General features: G+C 26.6%; 2 protein-coding genes across 5 annotated transcripts in view; both read left to right on the forward strand.

Moving 5' to 3' along the window:
- LOC114120328 (facilitated trehalose transporter Tret1) overlaps window positions 1-13,524 on the forward strand; it is a 44,335-nt gene extending 30,811 nt beyond the window's left edge. For all 3 annotated transcript variants that reach the window (XM_027982209.2, XM_027982217.2, XM_027982202.2), the window contains exons 3-7: window positions 8,004-8,353; window positions 9,872-10,150; window positions 10,663-10,971; window positions 12,349-12,457; window positions 12,677-13,524. In XM_027982209.2, the coding sequence (XP_027838010.1) occupies window positions 8,004-8,353; window positions 9,872-10,150; window positions 10,663-10,971; window positions 12,349-12,457; window positions 12,677-12,981 (1,352 nt within the window). In that variant the 3' untranslated portion in view covers window positions 12,982-13,524. The remainder of the gene's footprint in view (window positions 1-8,003; window positions 8,354-9,871; window positions 10,151-10,662; window positions 10,972-12,348; window positions 12,458-12,676) is intronic.
- Window positions 13,525-15,258: 1,734 nt separating this feature from the next.
- On the forward strand, window positions 15,259-17,641 carry LOC114120571 (PSME3-interacting protein). Of its 2 annotated transcripts, XM_027982527.2 has the most exons (7): window positions 15,259-15,404; window positions 15,478-15,589; window positions 15,658-15,756; window positions 15,933-16,140; window positions 16,224-16,357; window positions 17,327-17,421; window positions 17,492-17,641. In XM_027982527.2, the coding sequence occupies exons 2-6, from the start codon at window positions 15,493-15,495 to the stop codon at window positions 17,392-17,394; spliced, it is 606 nt and encodes a 201-aa protein (XP_027838328.1). In that variant the 5' UTR covers window positions 15,259-15,404; window positions 15,478-15,492; the 3' UTR covers window positions 17,395-17,421; window positions 17,492-17,641. The 2 variants fall into 2 exon arrangements, with proteins under 2 accessions (XP_027838328.1, XP_027838319.1); XM_027982518.2 differs by having other exon boundaries at window positions 15,260-15,589.
- Window positions 17,642-22,306: the final 4,665 nt, after the last annotated feature.

Genomic DNA, 22,306 nt, shown 5'->3' on the forward strand with positions numbered 1-22,306 from the left:
TCACAACTTTTATTGGCAGTGGTCACAAAATATGTAAAACTCTTAAGTTTCATATTATGTAAAAATATTGTTAAAATATTACTAAAGTGAACATCGAATGACGCGAGACAGGTAGTGTTTAATATTATGCATTATTATAAATTATGCGTTGTGATAAAAACATTGATTTTCATTTATAGATATTTATCGTAGGGAATGGAATGCTCTGTAAAGGATATAGACTTGCTTTACATCAACTAAAATATTATTTATTTTCCATGTTTTATTATATAATGATAATAATATTTGCCAACAGTATAGTTATATTATGAAAACAAAAAAACAAAAATGTTTCATGACGTGACTGTTTATAATATTTTGTGTTTTATGTTTTAAAAAATGTGTGGAACAACACTATCTTAATAATCGACTGTTAGGTTATAATTTTATTCTTTTTTTTTAATAAAACTGTTTTACTTACTGTAGGTAATTGTATTTATTATGATAGAAAAAATCCAGTGACATGTTTATGTTTAGGAAATATAAGGACACTTATTGCTTCGTCAAAATATTTCAAACAGAGATAAAATTCGCGTATTTTTTTTCTACTGTATCGTCTATATTTAAAAAACTTAATATTTTTTATGTACCTATCCATAACTCAGGAGGAAATATGATTGTTTGAATTTATTTTAAAATTATCAATTATTTTGTACGTGATTCACCGCATCTGAAATTTTTTTGTGTATTTCTAATTTTATCTGTTGGTTATCCAAAGCAGTCTTAAAATTATTTAAATGTTAAGTCAAAAAAAATTATTTGAATACAAATATAAATATTTTAAAACAGTATTCATAGATATTTTCAAATACTCAAATACTTTCGATTTTTTTTACATACAATTTTGTTTTAATTTTTAAATTAATCGTCCGAATTGAATTTTTTTAACATTTTTATCTTTTACATTAACTTCATAAGGCATTTACACCGTATCATTTGGTGTAACAATAAATGAATCATTTTTTTTTTTTGTAAAATTGTTTAAGTTATCGGTTAAAATATAAAATAGTCACTCAAATGATTATGCTGTCGTAAATATATACACATTATGGTTGTACAAATATTCACTATCAATTATTTTTAAAAATTTGAAATTTCATATAAAATAGGTTTATACAATTACACTTTTGGAAAATTCAGGATATTTGTGTATAGAGTCTCACACAAATTTACACATACATTTCTCATTTACTTTTTGATTTTTAACGTGATGATTGAATTAAAAATACAAAATATAAACTAAAAAGAAAAAAGTGTTTAAAATACTGATTTGAGTACTATTTGAATACTTTTAATTAAGTACATTACAGCATTTAAAATGCAGACGAATACTTATACAAATTATATAGTATATACAATTATCATAATAACAGCACCATACTTGAACCAAAATGTCAAATGAGCATTTGATTTCTACACATTATAATATTATAGTGTGTGTTCGAGTAAATAAGTAAACTATTATTATTGTATAATATTGGAGTACGAATGATGCACATTATTTTATTTGTTCAACCCTAATGTGCGTACTATCTATATTATATTTTACTTAAAAACCTTACCTAACCATCGATGTGGCTGGTATGGCATGTGGTAATATAAAATATCAAGGTGTATGCTGTAGGCTTATATAGGTATATATAAAAAATAAAAAACACATTTTATTATTTTAATGCTTGGATAATTCCACGTTGGATTGGTTGATAGAAATGATTCGTTTTGTATAATGTATGTGTAGGTAGGCCTAACTTGTTGTTTTTATCTTCGTAATTTATTACTTTACCAGTTTTTCAAAACGAAACAGGAAATATAAGACAACCGAAAGATATATATATATATATACAATGCATTTTCTAAAATGAAAATATGCCTATATACACTGCAATACGACGTCCCCCAAGGTGTAGTCTTTATTTTTGAGTTTAGTGGGGAGTGCCGAACATATAGGATTATGTCTGTAGCATCAGAATATATTATAAAAAATCTGATCACGCTGGGTCACAAAGAGCACCAAGTATATAAAAAAAGAAATCGTAAAATCCTATTCCTTGTCCTTTGTATTATATTATTATATACGTTTAACTGGACCTTCCAAAATAAAAACAAGATTGTTTGTTCATTTAGGCCTTATATTTTCTATATCCTTACAACATTGAAACAATAATATACTTAAGCGTTATAGATATAGGTTCCTATAATTTATATTACAAGTTGTAAAATTAGTAAAACGACAGTGAATTTATTAATTTATACTATTATTATAAACGTTTTGAATCATTAAATTGTTATATTACTCGCGATTATATATTTTAATTAGGTAACTTACCGTCATTAAAACTGAGTTTAACTACAGATATTGCGCGAATTACATAATATTATCTATAATAATTTAAATTTTTAATGGACAACAATATACGTACATAAAGATAATAATATTATTATTAATGATAATTCAAAAAATCAAAAGTTGCGTTACTATTTTTTAATATTTGACATACCTACTAGCACTAAATTTTATTATCTGTTTATATTTAGATGTGTTTTAATAAGTATTACTTAGTTGTAGTTCAATTTTTTTTTTTTTTTTTTTAATAAACTTTCAACAAAAATTAGAATATAATATACATTTTAAAGTGTTCCTCTTATAAAATAATATACCTATACCTATTTTTGTTATCATATAAAATTAAATCATAATTATTTTCATGACATTTCTATATTTTATTCGCTGTACCATTTTATATCTTAGGATATTACGATATTTAGTCAAATAATAATCTTGTCGCAAAATCATCATGATATGAAAACAAATAGTAACTGATTCCGAATTTTCTGAGTAAAAAGTAATATTTTTATTTAACATCTGATAGGAAACGATGGTATCCATTAATTTGATAATCCGTTGTTTGACATAATATGGATAACATATTATATATATATATATATATTATCATATCTTATCGAAAAATTTTTCGCTAAAAAAAATATTAAAATTTCTATCAACAGATTTTTTATTTTAAAAACATTTTGTTCTAATAAATTAGGTACTTTAAAATGTATGTTTAAATTAAACAAAATGTTGTTAATACTATTAAAAATGTCTATACACATAGAAATAATTTTTAGGTAGTTAAAAAAATAATTGTATGCCAATAAATTATGATAAGTATATAATAACTCCCATTTAAAATATAATATCATAATTTATTAATTTAACTCATCGAATATAAATAAATTGCATACATGCTGTATTTACGAGGCACGAGTTATATTTATATTAGTACATTGATTAGTATAACAAACGAAAATCAAATATCAATTTAACACATTTTTGTTTTTACCAATTTTTAATATTTAAAATATTGTAAACCCTGGTAGATTACAATATTATGATACCTACTAATTATATTAGTTATAGTATATTATAATATATAAAATTATTATTTGTCATTAGGTATTTTATATTAAAAAATACATAAATTTGCTTTATACTATACTGTATATGAACTTTGAGTATATTACTATATCTATCGTATCAAATAAAAATTTACAATAAATTACAAGTACCATAAGCCCACAACAAAGCATTTCAATACATTTTATTCGGGTATTATATTAAAGGAATTAGTAAATATTTTACTATCATCCTCGTGGACAATTCATTATAAAAATTGCGTGTAATTAATTATTATTGTTATAATGGTTTTAATATACCATAATATATTATGACTCAGTATGGTACTATAATATAATTAAACAGAGGTATATAATATGTAGGATTTTAATTCGTTTATTAGTGCTATAAAATTAATTTAGGCCAACTATTTTATAAATAATAATAAAAAATATATTATACCTAATAAAATACAAATAGTTGTGTTTTATGTTATCGACTGATTGAAATAATCTGTTTTAGGCACATTAATACGCGGTATGACTAGAATTATAATAATAAAAATATGGTTGTCACATACGTTTTTATCTCTAAATGTTAAGGCCAATTTTTTTTTTTTTTTTAATATAAAATATAAATATAGATACATATGTAATAGCCGGACAACGTGTATTTTATCTAAAATACGCTAAAATATGCCACGCGAGTAAAAAATAAATATTCAAAGGGGAGACAGCGTATTTATTAAAATCCAGATACAGTGACATAATAATATACCTTATCATATTTATTATTATAATTATTCACGATTATTTCATAGTTATTTTTTTCAGCAGTAGACAGTATGTAGTAAGATGATCGCTATGTTAAATTATACATCTGTAAAATCATGTAAATTTTTCGAATAGAATCTATAGAAATTTTAGATTTCTGGATACAGTAAGACAATAGTTACTTGGCGTATAACTTGGTGCGTTCGAATTGAGTCTCTTCTCAAAAAAACATTATTTTGAAATTGTCTGAATTGAGTTCCATCTTTTATAATGATAATTTATACTAATTGGATCTCAGCTTATCAGACATAGTACGTATTGTACAATCGCTTTAGGTATATAATATGGTATATATTTTTAAACATTCATTTCCATTGCTTGTAATACAAGTAATAACAAAAAATAACTTTAAGTTTCATTTTCATAAGTTACTTAAGAACGAAATTAACAAATGGAAGTGAACTACAAATAGTCATCATAAGCTTTCATTAAAGTGGGTAAGATTGTTGATATTAAAATATATTAATAAATAAAGTATTCACTAGGTTTTTTTTTCACCTTCAAACGAAAAAAAATGTCGGTTTTGAACATATAAATTTAAATTCGTGAATTAAAAAAAAAAAAAAAAATCATTTTTAATCATATCTAAATTTAGGTAAATAAAATTCCATGTCTGTTGTTTTTATTAAATTGTAGTAGAAACATAAATAAGATGGAAAACGTTGTTTTTTTATCGGAACAGTTATAGTCAACAACTATATGAAGAAATAAATTATTAAATTCAATTTTTTCCCCGAGATTTAATGGTATGTTTTTTTCGTTTGGGGACTCAATTTTGAATGATTCCGTATAAATTTTGCTTATGATGGGTTTTTATCGAGCTCATTATTGCTATTACATATAAATATTGAGTTGTGGATATTATATTAAGTAAGTAACACGGGAAAAATACTTTGAAAGTATGTGGAAACTCGTTACACTAAAACCACTGTACGTTTAAATGTAAGGTAATGTTCGCGATAGTAGAGATCACTGATGGCTATTAGTGGTATTATTTTTAAATTTAGATTACATGGTTCCATAGCATACCGTGATTAATAGAGAGAGAAAGAGAAACAGTGAGAGAGATGGATACATTTTTTTCGTTCGTCAGCCATATTGTGATAGTTGTGCCTTTAACCATATTGTAATAATATTTATGTTATATTACACCTATGTGTTTTATTGCAAAAGACATTAAAACAACGTTTGTTTACATTATCTGACATCCGAGTACTACTAGTACCAACTATAAAAATACAGTCCAAGATCATCAGCATAAAGTTATCTCTGCATAGTGCATACATTATATAACGCGTTCAAGTGTAAAACGACAAAAGGATGGCGATTTTTGCATTTAAAATATTCATATTAAACAAATGGCATCCTGTAGTGCAATCCATTTTATCAAAAGCTATAAGCTATAAGAACTTAACATTTCAGTTACTACAAAAATACACTTATAGCACCAGTAACGTAATATTTATTAGATAAATAAATAAATAAAAGCAATACAATTCTATCGTGAAGGAACGTAATGTATGACGTTCTTGAAAAAAATCGTAAACATCCCAATTTCGTTATCCGAATACGTGATGATAGACCAAAACCGTTCACTAATAAACACTTTTACGGGCTACGAGAATGTAATTTTAAATAGATAATTACCGCTGTCAAAAAAATTATACACACATTTATTTCACCGTCAATCCAGTCACAAGACTAGACGATATGAGCTCTGGTATACCCGGTACCATACAATGGCCTTTATTTAGCCGACGTGATATTGTCATTGGCTCGTTATTAAACATGAGGCATAATCGGTTATTCAAGTTAAGAGGAATGTCGTTGGCAATCTGTGCCAAGTGTAGATATAGAGTAAGCAGTACACGTTACAGAAAAAATTAATAAAATAATAATTATAATAAATAACAAGGTCGGATAAGAAAAAAATTGAATTCCATTAGACGCCGACAGTAAATAAACGATTTCTATCAAATAGATATGACTATAAATAGTAGGGTACTTAGGATTTTGTTTGGGGGGCAGTGACGTATTTACCGGGGGGGGGGGAGATGAGGAAGATATATCTCCCCCTTGACTTTTTAAATTTTTTGATAGATTAATAAATGATTCATTATTTAATATTTTATATATTATTATAATTATAAGGTTTATGTACTTACTATGTTCAGATATAAATATATAATCTATATTAGATATGCAATTATACAATAAATTGATAATATTTTCACGTATTTCGAGTAGAGGAAGAAAATCTGTTTTAGTCATATCTTCCCCTTCAAATAAAATTCTAAATATGCCACTTCTAAGGGGCATGTATTTATCTAAAGTACAGCGACTTAGGGGGTTTGGGGTTTGTATTTAAACAGAGCTCATTGACTCCAAATAGTCATTCTATGTTGCCTAGGAATTATGATACTTTAGTATGAACGTTTAGAATATCCCAACATTGAATATTTGAGCATTAATTATTATTGTGATTTGATTTTAGTCGATAAAATAGTGTTAACTGTTACGAAATCGTTTTTACTGTATTATAAAAATTCTTGCACTTTTTAATGTGTTCTTGAAAAGTAAAATATTATTAAAAAAAAAAAAGTAAGTATCCATCTTCCACGTATTTCTCTAAATATGTCTATGAAATGAACTACATTATATTATATATATGTCACTCATCAGTCATCATTAAGTTGATATGTTTTCTCCTGGTTAGGACTTAAGAACGTATTCGTTATTTCGCTATATACATATAAAATCCTGTAATATCACTATAATAATATCAGCTATCAGATTTTCCATAAAAACAAAATTATTTCAAATGGCCAATAAAATAACATCAACAATTTGTATTTTAAAAACAAGTAATGGTTAAATCATGATAAAAGTTATCTATTGTAATTAAAACGATAAAAATATGATAATTTTAATTTGTCGACCACGTACACTAAATTTAATGTATACCTATAACTAGCTGTTAATTTGATTCTGTTTCTCGCCCATTGCTAATCGACATATCATATCATTATATCTTTAAAATGTTCTACTGAATTCATTGCGTTTTTATGAAAAATATTTATATTTAGTAATCGGAAGTTTACGTAATATAGCCGTATGTGAGTTGAATATACGATTAAGTTATTATTATTGTTGTGGTTGTCGCATGAACGAAACGACTTGTACAAACGTTGCTTGTGCTGAAACAGTGGAATAAAAAATTATCGACAGCAGCAATTATTATTGTACGATATAATATAGTCTCGATAATTGATATCATCGCGACATCGCATATAGTTTTTAACCTGTAATCGAGTCCAGTTTAACCTCAGGACGCTAACAAATCGAAACCTTTGGTAAACCTCATTCACAATAGTCACAACGCGTAATTAATTGTCTTATAATCATATTTAATATAGCCTAGCACGATTGGAACGTGTGTACGTAATAATTACTACGAGGCGGGCTCTGAAATTAGTTCAATATTAACGGCACTCGAATGTACATAACTATACGATATTATATTATAATGATCGACATTGAAATAATTTTAAATCTAACAGTTGCCCCCGATGAATTTGTTCTAGACAAATTTGAAAAATATATGACCTACCCGCATTACCCAATATGTTCACATCACAAACGAAAAACATTTTGGAATGCACTTAACAAGCTTACAATCATAACAAATTACCTTGGTATAACACGTATTTAATACCGTATATGTTTCGCGTTTGCAGTGAACATGGGCGCACTGGCTGCCGGTTGTGCGCTCACGTGGTCTTCGCCAACTCTGGTGAAGCTCGAAAAGGGCGAAACCGGCATGCAGATCACTAGCGACCAATCCTCCTGGGTGGGCTCGCTGGTGACATTGGGCGCAGCCATCGGACCGATACTCGCCGGACTCCTGCTGGACCGTTTGGGCCGCAAGCACACTATACTGTTGAGCATGGTGCTGTCGGCGATCTCGTGGATCATGATCGGCGCGATCCCCAGCCTCGTGTCGCTGTACTTGGCTCGTGTGCTGTCTGGTATTGCCGTCGGTGTCATTTTTACCGCCGTCCCTATGTACATCGCAGAAATAGCAGAGGTATATTATATTATTCACACGAGCATGATCGTTTACTACATAATAATATAACATAGTTACTATAGTTATATGTATCGTTGTCACCAGTGGCATGGCGAAGAGTAATTTCAGAGGCAATTGCCTCTGATATTTTCTGATAAGTTTTGTAGGGTTGGGTAAAAAAATCCTATTTGAGTCTATAGTAAAATGGGTCTTCGGGCTATATGTTACTTGCCTCTGGAATATTTTTACTTCGCCACGCCACTGGTTGTCACTATTGACGGTAGCACCGGTTGAATTTTAACCCACCTCTGAGACGGACGAAAAGTGCTATAGATCGTCTTATCAATGGATTTCACTCTCAGTAATATAAAACTATAGAGCAAAATCGTTTTTACGCCAAAATTAAAGTATGCGTGATTTTCCGAATAACTTAAAAAAATATATTCGTTATAACTCAAAATTGATGTTATGATTTATGGTAATTTTATTATGTACATTAATACACCTAATTGGCGTGATTGCAATCATGTATTCACGGAATTATGTTACTATAATTATTAATTATATTCGATAAAGTACTGGTAGCTATTAATCATCGAAGGGCGATTGCGGGAAAACCTCTAACAACAATACGAATATAATATAAAAAAAATCTAGAGTGAAGAACGCTATCAAGCTTTTTTTTAAAAATACAGATATATTATTTATATAAAAAATGTTAAATAAATTATTTGCTTTAATTATATATAGCGAAATACAATTAATTTATAATTAATTGTTATAAGTACTACCTACGCGTTTATAGGAAGCCGATAAAATATTTTAAAAGAAATTTGGTTGCTATTTTTATTTTATGTGAAATATCTTAAAAATTATTGAAGGTGTACTATATAATTTTAAAAACGGTTTGACTATCAATCGTATCTTACATTTATTTAAACCATTTCGTGTGCCATGAATTCCATTGATTGATTTTATAAATTTTGGAGTATAAAATAATATTACAATTTTTAATAATAGGTAATAAAATAATTATTAAAAAATAATAATTAACCTTATTTAGGTAAATTTCAATTAAACGTTATTTGATTATATTTTAAGTTAAAATGACATAAAAAAAAAAACAAATTTTAACAGCATATTTTTTGATTGCCGTGTACCTACTTTAATAATTTATTATTATAATATCATTACCACGTTTGTACCTATTCAAATTAGTTTCCATTCATATGATTAATTTTTAAAACAATTTAATATTTAAAAATTATTTTAATAATATAAACCATTATATTCGATATCAATCTATTTTACCGGTACACTCTTACTTCGTTACGAAGTAATTATTATAAAATTAAAAAGGCAGTATTTACCTCGGACATATCGTGAAAGTTGACATTGTGAATGTCGTTCGTCTGGTGTACCTATAATATTCTTATAACACATAACATATTGTATGAAATTACGGTAGATCAGTGATCTATGAATGCCACCGTGTATGTATAATAGGTTTGTTCGTAATATCGTATTATTATTTAGATGCGTCTAAGATCGTCGTTGGGTACACTTATGCAATTTTTCTTGGTCGTCGGATTTTTGCTCGAATACATTGTCGGACCATACACATCGTACCTAACTTTAGTCATCGTGTCACTGGCGACACCCGTTCTATGTTTCGGCATGTTCGTGTGGATGCCGGACTCGCCACAGTCGCTGTTATTACGGCCCGGAGGAGAACAGAAGGCCATGGAATCGTTACGGTGGTTGCGCGGTAACCCGCAAGAGACGGCTCTGATCAAAGAGCTCGAAGATATCAAGGTACGTACCTATACGCATATATACTGTCGTCAGGCACGCGATTTTACGGGTTTTAAGAGAAAGGGCTCAACTGCTTTGGAAAAAATTTAGTCATTTTTTGTCTTTTATTATGTGCCAAATATGCACATTTATTGGCTATTAATCATTATAGTATATTTATTAATTTTATTTCATTATAAAATATTCTGTGACATAATATTTAGTATTAATTTATGTTATGATTTCGTTATTTATTATTTTGTGTACTTACCATTAACTTGGAAAATTACGAGCTGTCATTGGACTATGTGTCTATAATAATAGTTAATACTTTAGCCTTATTTCATAAAAACAGTCTAAGTCCATTTATATAATTATAGCGTGTCACAATATTATTGATCACATGTGTTGATTTTCTAAAAAAAATACCCCATAGAAAAACAGCTAGAAAAAGTTTTAAAATAATGACTCTTGTTAATTGTTAACACTTTCGAGACAATGATCAATATACTAATCCATCGTTTGCGTTACAGAAATCCGTGGACGATTCGAAGAAACAAAAGTCTGGTTTCGGCGAACTATTCGCCAACAAAGGTAACATCAAGGCGGTGGTTATATCCTGTGCCATGGTAGCGTGGCAACAGCTTAGCGGTATCAACGTGGTGCTGCTGTACAGTGAGACAATTTTCCGGAAGACCGGTGTCGATCTATCTGCCAGCGTGTCCACAATAATCGTCGGAACAGTGATGTTGGTTGCTGCTGCTGCGACACCGACTTTGGCTAAGATGACTACAATGAGAATGCTTCTGTACATTTCGGCAATCGGAATGGCAATTACCGACGTAAGTACTATATTATATATATTTTAATATTTTGACAACCGTTCGACCATGGCAGTATATATAATATATTATATACGTTCATTTTGATATATTATAATATTCATTTGAACGCGAGTCGATCAACTCATTCACAGGTTTTCATTAGGTATTACGTATGTCTTTGTGTGCACAGTTTTTGAAAATATTTATACCAATGCCAGAAACGTACGCAGAATAAAGTTTTGGAGGTGTCTTTACTTTTTATGAATTATACGTTGATAATATTATTATGACTTTACTTACTTCTTTACTATAGATGATACATGTTATTCTATTTAAAGACCTGTTAAATTATTTGACATGTATTTTTACTAGCCAACGCTATATACAAATATAATAAGTATTTAGTATATATACATGTACATGTATAATTATTCCTATAATATATATTTCAACATGATGTATATAATTTATTCTGTAGAGAATAATAATTTAGTCTGAAAAAGGTAATAAATATACAAGTGAAACTTTCGACTTAAGAAGCCAGCTACTGATGACGTACCTATTTTTAACAATTATTTATAGTGGATTAGTGTTATCCTTATTAGAATATTATTTTAATCATTAAAAGTATCTCGACAACAATTTCACTTTCAATGTCTTGGAGAATTTCCAAAAATGGAAAAGGACGGTATTTAGCATCAACGTGTATTGACATTATTTTTAGTCCTTTATGAAGTGTTAAAAATATATAGTTAAGGTCATTAACTGATATATTGGAAAAGGTTTTTATTTTATTGATATTGTATTTTTTTTATTTCTCCGAGATTGAAGACTTGTGAGTTCAATAAATTAATAATTTAATCTTAATTAACTTTATATAATGTATAAAACATATTATGTTTTTTTTTTTTGAACAGTGCTTAGCATACTGGTAGTATAATTGAAGTCTTTTAAATTGTATGTATTTAGATCAATTTAGGCGATGACTTAGTAAAAGTCTTTGGTAACTATTTAGGATGGTGAGACTGAGATTATATAAAAAGTGATGTTCGACATTGAGAAGTGTAGATATAGTGTGGTAAAATTCATCTTTATGGACTTTGAATTTTAAACTGTTGTACCATTCTTATTTCTTACTCATTAAAAATATAATAAAATATTATACTTGACTCCCTATATTTACTATAGTATTCATCATTACTGTACAAAACTCAAAAAATTTCGTTGGGAGAGAGTGAGGAGGGGGGGTGGTTGTTTGCAAATTCAAAACTCACTTCTGCATACGTTTATGTACCTAATATGTAACCTAACCCAGCTATATATTTTATATTTTTTTAAACATTTTCATTAAAATCGTTTAGACATATTTCCATAATTGTTGTGATAATATTACAGGGAACGCTTGGCCTGTTTTTCTACTTACAAAATTCAGGAAGCGATGTGAATTCTATTGGATGGTTACCAGTTACAAGTTTGGTGCTTTTCATCATCACTTATTGTCTCGGTATGTATATACATTTGTGTTAAACTGTATAATAATTAATAAATAAATAAATAATGCTCAATATGATGTTTGGTCGAGGATTAAGTATACTCAGTTCTGAGTATATTATTATTGATTACCCTGTATAAACTATAGTTATACAAATGTATTATATAGTATTTAATATAATATCTATGAACTTGATGGATCCAAATGAACAAAATTGTTATTGATTTTCAGGTTTTGGTCCGCTGCCATGGGCTATTATGGGAGAGATATTTCCGGGCAATCTTAAGTCTGTGGCATCGGCTCTAACAGCCAGTTTCTGCTGGATCCTGGGATTCGTATTGACGAAGATGTTTAGTATGGTGTGCGATGCTATCGGCATACATTTTGTATTTTGGTTATTTTCCGTGTGCTGTATATTGGCGCTGTTGTTTACGGCGTTTTTGTTGCCCGAGACCGAAGGCAAGACACTTCAAGAAATCCAGGATATTCTGCACGGCAGAAACAAATCCGGAAACCTTAAAATGACCAGAGCATAATACATGATACAATTTTGTACAAAAGTGACTGATTATTTTTCATTTGATTAAAACTTCACTAAATTGTCTAAACGATATTTATATTTATAAAATATAAATATATGTGCGAGACAACAGCCAATAAATTAATTATCGTTAGTCTTAAAACCCGATATTAGATATATATACATTCATACGATTCAATAATAAAAACTGTAAATTTTTTACTCAATATTTTTATTTTTTACTTTATTTTATATAATGAAGACTTTATTTATATATTATTTGTTTATTATTATAACATTATTTATATTTAAAATAATCTTATCATACATAAATAATTCCATTCGACACAATACACTGCACTGTTGTGGTAGGTACCTATATTGATCAGTCTATAATTGTATGCGTGAAATAGATATCATATATTTTGGCATACTATTGAATAACATTATACTATGTATATCAATAATATGTAAATTTATTATTTTTTTTTTTCATTTGTTAAAATCAAAGAGTAAAAATATTTTTGTAGCATTTGTTGAATATATAATTTTTTAAGTATTTATGGCATTTTATTTTTTTTAAAACAGAAAAGTACCTACCTATAGATGTTAAAAATATATTTTTATAGGTCAAAAGAAAATTCAATAAAATTTAATAAAAATAAAAATATATATCCACAGTCCAAATGTATGCATTAATAATTATAATGCATGAAAAATATATCATTGATATTGCAGTTGTTTAACACAAAATTAACTTCAAATAAGGGTTAATCTAGTAAAAACATATATGTTAAAAATTAAAATATGTATCTTAAGTTACCTTTATTTTAATACCTATTAATACTTATTAAAATTTTACCATTGTGAAATATTTAATATAAACCTAATCGTTATTTTATTTTAATATATTGGTAAATTTACTTAAAATATACAATGAATAATTGTTTTTTAAGTAGTTGATAAAATAATTAAATTTAACATTCTTTTATTTATCTTTATATATTATACTCATCGTGTGGTTATATATAAAATTAAATCGTACCTAATATCAATTGCATATTTGCATAATATTATTGGTGTGTCATGAAGCCACATGATGATGATGATGTTTATTGGTGTGTGCATTTACTAACTTTGTACCAAGCTATAGTCCTTAAAAATATAAATATATATTGTAGAAGGTACCTATACTAAAAAAAATAGCTTATATTTGATTTAAATGATCCACGAAATCTAATAAGCGATTAAGAAACTAAACAATTTAATTCTATCATGAAATACGTAAAATACGTTGTTATAATAACTCAACATAAGGAGTTGTATACTTGAAATTTGAATACATTTATAATATTCGACTTATTATGAAAATGTCACGCAGGAGTGCAGGACGACAGACGACGACACAGCAGCTATAGGTAGTATCGTATACTTCGAAACGGGAAACGATTCCGGCTCCTCGACTATGACAGTTCAGATGACGATTAGTAATAATTCGATTAACACATTGAGTAATTTTTTTCGATTATCGTAATGTAAATTTACTAGGTGTCTAGGTATATAATATATAAACCAAGGCCGTATAATTGAAAACTATAATTTCGGAAGGGGTTTTAAGCTAAAAAATTGTGTTCTAATCATATTATAATATTATATACGTAATTTAGTATAGCATATCTAAACACATAATATAACACGAATAAAATTCCGGGGGGGGGGGGTCGAACCTTTAGGTAAAAAGCCTAAATAATTATAAAGATAAGAAATATTAAAAAAAATTTGTTTTATTTCGAATAGAAATTATGTAAAAACCGCGGATTTAAATACTTGCAGATTTGTACATATGTTTGTATGGCTGATTCAAAAATCAAATTATCAATCACTGTTAAAAGATTGACATGTTTACAAAACGTATTAAAATTTAATTAAACTTACGAGTGTACATAATCCTTATTATAGGTATTACAATTTATTGTAAAAAACTATTTTATAATTCATTTAAACAAAAATGAAAATTATCCTCTCCCTCCCATAGGTACAGCCGTTGCACATAAAAAAAAATATTAACTAGGTAAGTCTTCCTACATAATAAAATATGTAAAGTGAAAAATGAAAATATTCTGTTTACCTATTTATTTTTTAAATAATATTTATTGTTAATTATCAAATTCTTATCAATAAGCATTGATTGTTTCTATACTCTTTGGAACGGTGGTCGATAACGCTGCCGATGGATAACATTATCATTCATCAACAAGCATATAAACATAATATTATTAACTAACAACTATTATCATAGAACACTACAGTGTTCTTAGTGTTCTATGCTATTATGAAGCTATAGTTATTTATAAGTCAATAGCCATGTAGTTATTTTAAATTCAAGTTAAATCAAACATCGTTCACATAATAACCGCAAAAATTTCCATTTTAATTAAGGTAAAAATATAGATAGTGACGGTTACAAAAAATGTAACATACATCTATCTTTTTAACTTTATCAGTGTAACAGAAAGTTGTTACAAACATGAGTTCTGGATTTGTTTCGGAAACAGAGCTTGCCGAACGGCGCAGAGTTCGTCAAGAAGAATGGGAAAAAGTTAGGACAGCTGAACAGCCTTTGGGTAACATGAAGGTTCTAAATTTTCTTAACCTGATAGTTTTAATAAAAATTGTATTTTTTCTTACATAGTGGTACCTGAAGAACAGTATGATCACCGATCATTGTTCGATAGACTTGAAGAACAACGCAGGAAAAAAGAATACGAATATGAAGAAACCCATAAACTCAGTAAATAGTTTTTGTTAAATTTGTTTAAAGTACTTCCTAATACACATGAAGTAACTTTTTCAAAAATTAATTAATTTACATAAATTAATTTAAAATAATTTAAGTCTAAACTTCAAAGTATAATAGGAAGTCTTAATTTTTCAATAAAAAATGTCTTTTATATTAAATTTGTTTAGAAAACATGATTAGAGGACTGGACGATGATGAAGTAGGATTTCTTGAACTAGTTGATAAGACAAAAATGGATGAAGAAAGACGTCAACTAATTGAAGAGGCCAGGCAGATTGAAGAATTTCGTTCAAAAGTATCAACTCTTCAATGTGAAACTACAGTTTCTCCATTAGTGGCCGCTATTCCTAAACCACAGACTTTAAAAAATAGTGTGTAAGTAACTATGTTTGACAAGTTATACTAGTTAAGTATTAGTAAAATAAATATATATTTGGTATTTCTTATTATATCGTCAGAACAAGAAAAACACAGAGTAAATTATTGGCTGGAGCAATCGTAAAGAAGAGAACATCTGAAGAAACTACTAATCCTTCAAAAAAACTTAAACCTACCACTGATGACTCTAAAATATTACCAGAAAAATCAACAAGTATGATATTATATTTTCTATTTAATTAGCAAACATACATTTAAAAAATAAATAATATCAATTAAAAGATTTTCCTTATAGTCATAATTAGTTTCAATTGTATTTTCTATCATAATTCATTTTGAGATACCTACCATAGGATTATAAGTATTTTTTTTAATTATTTATTTTATCACTGTGTTAAGTTTATCTAACTTTAAAACTAAAATGTTTACCAAATAATTAGTTACAGTTAAAATAAAATATGCAATGCATAATAACGTTATAATACAATTTATATAAATATGGAGTTAAATAATTAATTATAGACAGTTATTTACTAAATATAGAAAAATATCTATAGCCATTTGCAACTATTTACACTATTATCTACTACCTAAAAAAGATAGATGAGATGTTTATTTTAAGTGTTTAAATAAAAAATGTGATGGAAACTTGTTTATCTATGATAAAACTGAATTAAAATATGCAACTCTATCCAATTTGAAAACCTACTATATGACACCATTTATTCTTATTTTTTATTTTTAGAGCTATTTTTCTTATATAAATTGATATCATTCAATTAATTTAATTATTTATTCTATGTAGCTACATGTATTTACTATACATGGTAATATGGTATTGTTTAATTTAATGTTAAATTTATATTAGCTTAAACATTTTGACAATATAAATTTAGTTAATTAATTACTATAATATTTTGATAGGTATACATATTAATAAAAACAAATATTACTCTATAATATGTATACATGTAAATAAATCTATTTACAACATTATAACATTGTTTGTTATGAGCAAATTTAAACTTTATTCTAATATTAACAATTTTTCAAATATGTTTGTGACATATTTTCCATTAAGTCTAATGTCAATCATTAATACTTAGAGTAGTAGAGTTTCATATATAAATGATATGTGATAAATTAATAAATATATACTGTACTTAAGGAATTATTTTTTTAGGTGAAACAAAATCTAACATTTTACCGGGTCTTGCATATTCAGACAGCTCAGATAGTGAAGATGATTAGTTCCTTGTATACAATTTCAGACTTTAAGTAAAATTATAATTTTATTCTGGTATTATAGTTTTATAAATAATTTTAATTGCTTATATTTTTGTTTTAGGGAAATAAGAAGATTTCAATAAAAATAAAAATATCTAAATGATTCATAAATTCAACTGGTATTTATGTTTTGACATACAAAACATTTAAGTCTTATAGTATACATTTAAAATTACATGATATAAATAAATTAAATTGTTAAATTATCATATTTTATTTCTTTGTATTTTTATGATAGAGGATAAAATATATCCTTTTTACTTTGTTAATAGTATTTATTATTTCATTATTTTTTTTTATAATAATCAACATTTTAGTTTAATAAAATGGCAGAAAACCCTAATTGATAAAAAGTATAAGTATTGTACAGTGTTATTTTACATTTTTAATGAAACATATATTATTTGTGGTACACTGAGGTAAAAATCGTATGGTATTTAAATTAAATTTGAAGTATACAAATGCAATAAGAGAAACTATAATAGTGTTTTTAAACATATGTAACAGTGCCAAAAAAATTAGTATAATAAAAAAAGTTCGGTGTTATCCTATACTATAAACTATAATAATATGTTTAATCAAATTTTGTTTTATTGATTCAATTGCAATATAATAACATTTTTTAGTCTAGTTAACTTCCCATTACTTGGTTATTGTATATAATGGTCAGATTATAAAGACTTTTTCTAATATTGATTACTAATGTTAGTAATTATGCATACTGATGGACATATTATACATGTAGTTAAATAAATGGTTTGTGAATACCTAGGTACATTATTGTATAGTGAACTCTTATTCACCATAAAAAAACTAAGTATAATTCGGTTATTATTTATAAATATTGAAATATTAAAAATTATTGTTAGGTACTTACCATTTGTTTTGCTATTTTCTTAATAACAAAAATTACTGATTAATATGAAAACTAACATATTTAATAATATAGATCTGTTGTAATTTATGTTGTCCATAAGGGTTTCCTTATTCTTTTTATATCTATATATTGGAAATTGTCAGCTATGATATTATGCCCAATTTATATTGGGATATTTTTACATGACATAAAATCTCCTTCCTTTAGTTATGCCATTATATTAAATTAAATAGGTACTGTCAACAATAATTAAATAATAAATTTTTATAAACGGATTATCGGATGGTTGATGGGATATAACAGTTTGTACAATACTAAGAAATTAGTTACAACTTTACAATATAACCATAATATTGTAGGTAATATATAAGTAAATACAAATAGTTACAACTAATTTAAGACTAGATCTTTTCGTGAAAGAAAAATATGTTATTTACTGTATAATTTGTACATTTGAATAGAAAAACAATCCTATAAATACAACGGGCGACTTTTATTTGGGCAAATAGGTAACCCAAAATAACATCATTTGGGAAAAATTTACACGGCCCTCTTTGGGTATATCGAATTATAGCCAATAGGTACATCATTTAGGTGAAATTTATATTTATATATTATATCGATATTTATATAGCTTTTTCTCATTTCTGGGATTCTTAGTTAACTTTGACTGGTATGGTTAAAAATATGTATAATAGGCACCTAAGTGTTATACAATTGTTTGATAGTTATGTTATTACTTCCCTCGCAACGTACACTTCGGTTACATATAGTTAAGTATTCACAAGTTCACGACTTCCAAACACGGCACACGCATTTGTTTTCATTACTTACTAACTATATTATTCATTAATTTATAAATTTTCCAAACATGTAACGATCGGTTACTTTCTCCCCAAATAATACATGTTTTGCTTCAGTAACTTTAAGGTGATTCGCCCAAACGAATGGCGCCCAATACAACTATAGGATTATAAAGGTCGACATTTTATTATTCATATATTAAACATTTATACCTATTTTATAATACATTATCATACAATATCAGTGTTAGGTTTGCAAAATGAAAGAGAAACCCATCATAGTGACAAGAACTTGAAAAGGGTCACTTAGCAGACGGAAATTTGCATAAAAGCATTTTCTTGAATAGAACTCAGGTAGGTAGGTATATAATATTAATTATATTATCTGTGTTACTGTATATGTGTGTTCAGCGTATAAGTGCTTATTTGGTTTTATTATATGTATAAAAAAAAACTACATATTATTGTATTGAAATTTCAAAATCTGAATCAATGTAAAAAACTATTATTTTATATTGTTATTGTTACTACGTCATTAAATTCCATGAATTTTGTTTTGTTGTTTTGTGAGTTCTTATATTCAAGGAAATCAACAATACCTATTATTATTTTTTTTTATTCTTTAAGAAAAAAGTAGGCCTCATTAAACATAATTTACATTTTTCATAAAGGAATATAAAAAATATGACATTTTTAAAGTAATTTCCTTGATATAAAAAAATATTAAAGCTATTTATTCCAAAATTAGTGGACTACTATAATAATATGTAAATGTGATATAAATATAATATAATAGTATTTATTGAGAATTTCTTATTTCTAATTGAAAATTTACAACTAAAAAGATAATCAGAGAAATTCATTTTTACATTGACCTCACCTACTCGAAAAAATGTATACAATATGTGTAATTGTGTAAATATGTTTTTCTACAAATGTTGATTAAAAGTCAGGTATTCATTTTAGTCAAAATTCTTCTAATATAATATTCCTCATAATTCATGAATTGTATTTTATTCTAGAAATAAAAAAAAACTAAAACATATACAAACACTATTATTTTTATAAACATTTGAAGAAGTTCAAATTTGAACAAAATCACGTATTTTAATAATTTATACAATAACTTAAATTATTTCGTTATAAATAAAAAACATGATTCGTCGAGATTTAAAGCTTTTACGAATTTTATGATATTATATTAAATTCTACTACCTATAAGTCTATTATACGTAAGACATTTTGATTATTTTAAGATATTATCTATTTTACTATTTGCACTGTTTTATGGTGTTTACAGAAAGATAATATTACATTTTGAGTTATATAATTTAATATATTAATATGGTATAATAATGAAATACTAATAATATAATAAAACTATAAAAGCAATATAGCCGAAAATAATTGTATCAATTTATCGTAAAACTAAAAGTACCTATAACAAATGATTGAATATGTATTTCAAAGAAAAATGAAATACACTTAAAGTGGTATAGTTGGCTGTTAAAACCCTCTCCGTTTAGAACTGTATTTTATTTTGTAATCGATGATATTGGATTCAAATTATTGTTGTAACAGTGAACCAGTGACCCGATGGACACTTAATGTACAGCAGAGCGGTACATACTTGCTTACCTTATTTATATCTATATTATCTATTTTACAAAAAATACAAAACAACATTTTTGATTAATTTACCTACTGATTGTTTTTAAGAATTCAGTTTTCAATATGATACAGACAATCGAAACTGATGAGCATCTTTCTCTAACAATAGTTTACAATATTAATTGACAGCAAACCCCATACATTCAGTCTATTGTTTGAAGTGAATGAAAACCTGTTACAATAGTGGAAGTTCTCAGTAAATAGATTGTTTGGAACGGGTATTTGAGTCTGTGAATCATTACTATGGCTGAAAACCGGTAGTTATTAAAAATATTATAATGTCATGACTCAAGAAGTGGTAAACATAGTTGAAGATCGAACATATTTTCCTATATGTTAGTTGTGAACTTAACATTTGATAATCAAAACAGGAACTTACTTTGCTATATAATGGATGTAGAATAGTGGTTCTAAACTTCTTCTATCCTACGCCCCCTTTGTAGGTTTTAAAAAATCTCTCACCCTTCCTTTAATAATTCTTCACTTATTTTCTATATTGCAAAATAAAAATAATTTAATAAATACAATTTTACTCCGTAATAACTGATTGCGCCTCCCCAGCAATATTACACCGTCTCCCAGGGGAGAACGCGCCCCCCAGGTTGAGAAATACTGATGTAGAGTTTACTCCGTTATTGAGTCGGTCACTGACTCACTATAATGGATGTGCTACATTTTGAATTCAATGAATGATATATCAATGTATACAATGCATCATGATTCTGAGTAAATCGTAATATTATATCATACAATATTTTTAGTTCAAATTTTTTTAATAAACTTACTATATGAAATTAATGTAAATATTTTTTAAATTCCATTGTATGTAAAAAGCATTATTCAATTATACTTGTATTTAATTTACACAGATGACGTCAGAAACACGTTTTTCAACCCTTATTTATAAAGGATTTAACATACAAACATTTTTTTTTTTTGTGAATATTCAGCATAATTTTTACTAGAATGTTAGGTATTCGTATGAAGTGTTAATTTGTTGATTTCAAAATACTAAGACATATTTTACGTTTCGCTGCTGATCATAATTCGTTAATAATAATTAAAGGGAATTTTAAGTAGGTATAAAATAATATTAGTTGTACTAAATGTTGTTATTTATTTAGAAAAATCTAAAGTATTTAAAATGTCAAATATTCTTATTTTATTTTTTCCAATTATTTAAGCATAAGAAAAAAATAGTTGTTGACTGTTGTTATTTAAAAATCAAATTTGTTTTATCTCTAAGACAAAAGAGGAGTTTTAAAAAAATATTCTTAATTATTTTGATAGGCTGTAGGGTCCTCATTAGTATTCAAAATTTAGAAATCAAAAATATTCAATAGGGAAACGAAGAAAATCAGCTATTACCGTTTTCTAAATTTTTTGAACACTGTGTATATACTCGTATATTATGTTTAATCTAAAGATTTTACTCTGGTAATGATGATAAGATAGGCTAAAAAAACTATCTATTTGTCTAAAGACTATCTATTTTTAAATTGAATCTTATAAAACTTCAAAATAT

Source organism: Aphis gossypii, chromosome 2, assembly GCF_020184175.1.
Source record: "Aphis gossypii isolate Hap1 chromosome 2, ASM2018417v2, whole genome shotgun sequence".
Classification (NCBI taxonomy): Eukaryota; Metazoa; Arthropoda; class Insecta; order Hemiptera; family Aphididae; genus Aphis; species Aphis gossypii.